Source organism: Colobus angolensis, unplaced genomic scaffold (assembly GCF_000951035.1).
Source record: "Colobus angolensis palliatus isolate OR3802 unplaced genomic scaffold, Cang.pa_1.0 Scaffold52, whole genome shotgun sequence".
Taxonomy (NCBI): domain Eukaryota; kingdom Metazoa; phylum Chordata; class Mammalia; order Primates; family Cercopithecidae; genus Colobus; species Colobus angolensis.
The window spans coordinates 4,934,470-4,939,643 of NW_012118710.1; the positions used below are offsets into that span (position 1 = coordinate 4,934,470).

A 5,174-nucleotide genomic window follows, 5' to 3' on the forward strand; every position below is an offset into this window, starting at 1 on the left:
TTTCGATCTCCTGACATCGTGATCCGCCCTTCTCGGCCTCCCAAAGTGCTGGGATTACAGGCTAGAGCCACCGCGCATGGCCCCGGCTAATTTTTTAAAATTATTTTTTAGTAGAGACAGGGTTTCTCCATGTTGGTCAGGCTGGTCTCGAACTCCTGACCTCAGGTGATCTGCCCGTCTTGGCCTCCCAAAGTGCTGGGATTACAGGTGTGAGCCACCACGCCCGCCTGTTGATTCTTCCATTTTTAATATGTCTTTATAACAGAAGGATTTTAAGAGAAGGAGCTATCTAGAAAATCTCTAGGTGGAAAGGTGCATGGACGGGGCAGTGCAGAGTGGGGAAGATGGAGAAATTGAAATTCTTCAGCATCCCAGACTACATAGTGCCAAATCCAAATGCAAATCCAGAGCTAGCAATGAAAAAGACTCCTAGCCTGCTAGTGGTTCATGCCTGCAATTCCAACTACTCAGGAGGCTGGGACAGGAGGGTGGTTTGAGCCCAGGAGTTCAAAGCCAGCCTGGGAAAGAAAGAGAGAGATCTACCCTCCAGAGGGAGAGAGAGAGATCTACCCTCCAGAGACAGACAGACAGAGAGAGACCTGAAATATGGTAAATTTCCTCAGTACCTGAAAATATTTAAAAAGAAAACAAAAACAAAAACAAAGCTGGAAGGAAAGAGAAGGTAATTCAAATAGAAGGGAAAGGGGACAGATCACACCAAGCTGAGGTCTTGGGAGAGGAGATCTGGCTGAGCCCTATTACTTAATTTAAAATACCTTAGGGGGGGCACCCAAGTGGATAAGGGGCTCCTGTGAATCATTTGCTTGACTCCAGCGGGTTACCTTTGCCTTTGTAAAGGGTGGGGATGGGAGCGCTCTCCTCTCTCCTTCCCGTGTTGCTGTGGGACCTTCTGGGAAAGGAGGTGCGGGGCTCCAGGAAGCCAGTCCCCAGGGAGTGCTGTGCTGAGTCTAGGAGCCTGGCCACGGCAGGGGTGGACAGATCGTGGCAGAGGAGCCAGGGCGTCCCTTCCTCCAGATTTAGCTAAAGGAAACGTGGAGCATCCCATCGCCCATCCTCCCCACTCTCCAATTCCGCTCCAGAGGCCCTTCCAGACTACTGGCCTCTACCCCTTTAAGCGCCGCCACTCCTCCCCCAAGAGCGGTGGCACCGAGGGAGTAGGGGTGGGGGGAGGCTGAGCGCTCTGGCTGGGACAGCTAGGGAAGATGGCCCAGGCTGGGGAAGTCGCTCTCACGCCTCGCTGCCCCCTCCCCTGAGCCAGGTGATTTGGGAGACCCCCTCCTTCCTTCTTTCCCTCCCGCCCCACGCGCGACCCGAGCATGGCTCCGTGGCCTCATGGGAACAGCTCTCTAATCCCTTGGCCGGACGTCCCCACCCTGGCGCCCAATAGCGCCAACACCAGTGGGCTGCCAGGGGTGCCGTGGGCGGCGGCCCTGGCCGGGGCGCTGCTGGCGCTGGCGGTGCTGGCCACCGTGGGAGGCAATCTGCTGGTCATCGTGGCCATCACCCGGACGCCGAGGCTCCAGACCATGACCAACGTGTTCGTGACTTCGCTGGCCGCAGCCGACCTGGTGATGGGACTCCTGGTGGTGCCGCCGGCGGCCACGTTGGTGCTGACTGGCCACTGGCCGTTGGGCGCCACTGGCTGCGAGCTGTGGACCTCGGTGGACGTGCTGTGTGTGACCGCCAGCATCGAAACCCTGTGCGCCCTGGCCGTGGACCGCTACCTGGCTGTGACCAACCCGCTGCGTTACGGCGCACTGGTCACCAAGCGCCGCGCCAGGGCAGCCGTGGTCCTGGTGTGGGTCGTGTCGGCCGCGGTGTCGTTTGCGCCCATCATGAGCCAGTGGTGGCGCGTAGGGGCCGACGCCGAGGCGCAGCGCTGCCACTCCAACCCGCGCTGTTGTGCCTTCGCCTCCAACATGCCCTATGTGCTGCTGTCCTCCTCCGTCTCCTTCTACCTTCCTCTTCTCGTGATGCTCTTCGTCTACGCGCGGGTTTTCGTGGTGGCTACGCGCCAGCTGCGCTTGCTACGCGGGGAGCTCGGCCGCTTTCCGCCGGAGGAGTCTCCGCCCGCGCTGTCGCGCTCTCTGGCCCCGGCCCCGGCTGGGACTTGCGCTCCGCCTGAAGGGGTGCCCGCCTGCTGCCGCTGGCCCGCGCGCCTCCTGCCTCTCCGGGAACACCGGGCCCTGTGCACCTTGGGTCTCATCATGGGCACCTTCACTCTCTGCTGGTTGCCCTTCTTTCTGGCCAACGTGCTGCGCGCCCTCGGGGGCCCCTCTCTCGTCCCGGGCCCGGCTTTCCTTGCCCTGAACTGGCTAGGTTATGCCAATTCTGCCTTCAACCCGCTCATCTACTGCCGCAGCCCGGATTTTCGCAGCGCCTTCCGCCGTCTTCTGTGCCACTGCGGCGGTCGCCTGCCTCGGGAGCCCCGCGCCGCCGCCCGCCGGGCCTCATCCCCTCTGGCGCCCCTGAGGCCCGGACCAGCCCCGCGCAGCCCAGGCTTTGCCAACGGTTCGACGGGTAGGTAACCGGGGCAGAGGGACCGGAGGCTCAGGGTCGGGAAGCATGCGATGTCTCCGTGGGTCAACTTTTTGAGTGTGGAGTTTACTAGGAGAAGGTGGGAGCTGGGATGGCTTTGCTTGGAGAGAAGAGGGAACGAGGAGTAGCGAACCAAAATGGGACTCGTTGTCCTTTTCTTTCTGGATCCCGTCACTAGGGTAGAAGCAAAGCAGGGCGAGCAGGCAGTCTTTCCTCATTCAAGGACCCAAGGTGCGCCACCGGAAAGCGTCCCCAGGACTCTCGCCCTGCCTGGTCGGCTCTAGGGATTTTTTTTTTTTTTTTTTAATAGAGACAGGGTCTCAAGTCTCTGTCGCCCACGCTGGAATGCAGTGGCGCGATCTCAGCTCATTGGGCTCCTGGGCTCAAGCGATCCTCCCATCTCAGCCTACTGAGTAGCTGGGACTACAGGCGAGCCCAACTAATCCCAGCTATTTTTTAAATTTCTTGTAGAGAGGGGGTTTTGCTATGTTGCCCAGGCTTGTCTTGAACTTCTGGCCTCAAATGATCCTTCTGTCTCAGCCTTCCAAAGGTTAGGATTACAGGCCTGAGCCAGGGTGCCAGGTGGGCTCTAGTTTTGGTTTTCCAGCTTAGTTCTTTGCCCCACTCCCCCGATTTCTTGCCATCACTAGACCTGGCTTGGACTTGAAGGCAGGGCTAGTGCCACCCCCTTCCCCCAAGCCCTCGGCTTCAGTTCTGGGTTTTCTCAAAGGTTTGATGGCTGTGGAGGTGAGAATCCACTTCCAGTATGAAGTAAAGCTGTGAGTGAGGAGCCTGTGAGTGCAGATGTGTGCCCTCCCGCTCCCTGGGCTGGGTTGGAGTAGGGGTGGGGTAGGTCGTGTGTGGCTGGGTGGTGCCCTGGCGTTTTCGTGTAATTAAATATGTGTTCCAGGGTCCCTGATCTCTGGCATTCCCCTCAGTGCACCTGTTCCTCCCTTCACCCCAGGGTCTATTATCTCTCTCTCTCTCTCTCTTTTTTTTTTTTTTTCCAGGGCTTCTTGGGAAGTTTCTTAGGCCTGAAGGACAAGAAGCAACACTCTGTTGATCAGAACCTGTGGAAAGCCTCTGGCCTCTGTTCAGAATGAGTCCTGTGGGATTCCTGGGCTGTGACACTCTACCCTCCAGAACCTGAGGACTGGGCTATGCGACCCAAGGAGGGGATCCTTACTAAGTGGATTTTCACCATCCTCTCGCTCTGTCTGAGAGATGTTTTCTAAATCCCAACCTTGAACTTCACTCCTCACTCAGTGGTAGTGCCCAGCTGCCCTGGAGCAGCCGGCTGGCTTTGGTAGGGGCACCCATCACCTGGCTTGCTTGTGCAGTCAGTGAGTGCTTAGGGCAAAGAGAGCACCCCCGGTTCCATTCCTTCTGCCACCCAAACCCTGATGAGACCTTAGCATTCTCCAGGCTCTGTGGCCCAGGCAGAGAGCAGCAGGGTAGAAAAGACCAAGATTTGGGGTTTTGTCTCTGATTCCCTTATTACGGCTCTGAAGCGCTGGCCTCTCTCACTTTAGCCATGGAGTGGCTCTGATCTACCTCACAGCAGTGTCAGAAGGACTTCGTCAGGGTTTTGGGAGCTCCAGGGTTCATAAGAAGGTGAACCATTAGAACAGATTCTTTTCCTTTTGCAATCAGATTAATAAATATCACTGAATGCAGTTCATCCTTGGCCCCCTTTCTCTCCGTTTGTTTTCTTTTCATAATCCACTTACTCCCTTCCCTTCCCCTCTGCACTGGCTTTTGACAGAGGCAGTAAATTAGGCCTAATCCTTGCCCTTTTCTTCCTAATCTTCATCAAACAAAAAATGAAAAGTCCGTCGGGACGAAGGGGAGCAAGCTTGAGCCTTTGATATCTTGCTCCCCCACCCTTCCTGAAACTCTTGAAATCCAGTTGCCATTGAGTAGCAAAGCCGGGCTCCCCACAGGACTTGGACAGAGTGCCCACAGGGGGATGGGCTGGCTGTGGCCAGGTTCAGGGCAGGGGGCATTTGTCCCCTCCATGCTATAAGCCAGTGGTGGATTCATAAGGTCCTGTGGTCATCAGGAACCAGTTTTGTCCAGTGCCTTACGTGGTGTGTGTGTGTGTGTGTGCGCGCACACGCGCGTGTGTGTGTCTGGAGGCACAAAGCATTGCATATTTGGTCAAATGTCTTGTGTTATAAATATATTCTGATGTTTCCCAGCCTTTCCACAACCTCTACCTTCCCACTCCCCTTCCTCAGCTACAAATATCTGTATTATCCTCTTAAAGTAAAACTGGAGTTACAAATTTGAGCCTGTTGATACATTTTTCTCTTATTTCCATTTTTATGAATCCTATCAGGCAGGTTTCCTATGTAAAGAAAATTTCTATGGAAATCATTAGATCATTTTGTGAGTTTCTATTTAAACTCCGTGAGCCAAGACCATTGTCCAGGCTGATTTATGGGATACCCGGGAAATCACAGATGTTTTGCGTGCTTGTGATGTAGTGCGCAATGCGTTGTCTTGGTTCAGGGGCCCTAGAGTTATAAAATTCCATCTGCCCCAAGGAGGAACTCAGTGGATTTCCACATATGGGTGTTCCCTGTGAATTGGACCTGGTCTGTGCTGCTCTC

General features: G+C 55.6%; 1 protein-coding gene across 1 annotated transcript; it reads left to right on the forward strand.

Annotated features, from left to right (window-relative positions):
- The first annotated feature begins 859 nt into the window (after positions 1–859).
- ADRB3 (adrenoceptor beta 3) lies at positions 860–4,239 on the forward strand. The gene is made up of 2 exons (XM_011960708.1): positions 860–2,541; positions 3,570–4,239. The coding sequence occupies exons 1-2, from the start codon at positions 1,338–1,340 to the stop codon at positions 3,620–3,622; spliced, it is 1,257 nt and encodes a 418-aa protein (XP_011816098.1). The 5' UTR covers positions 860–1,337; the 3' UTR covers positions 3,623–4,239.
- Positions 4,240–5,174: the final 935 nt, after the last annotated feature.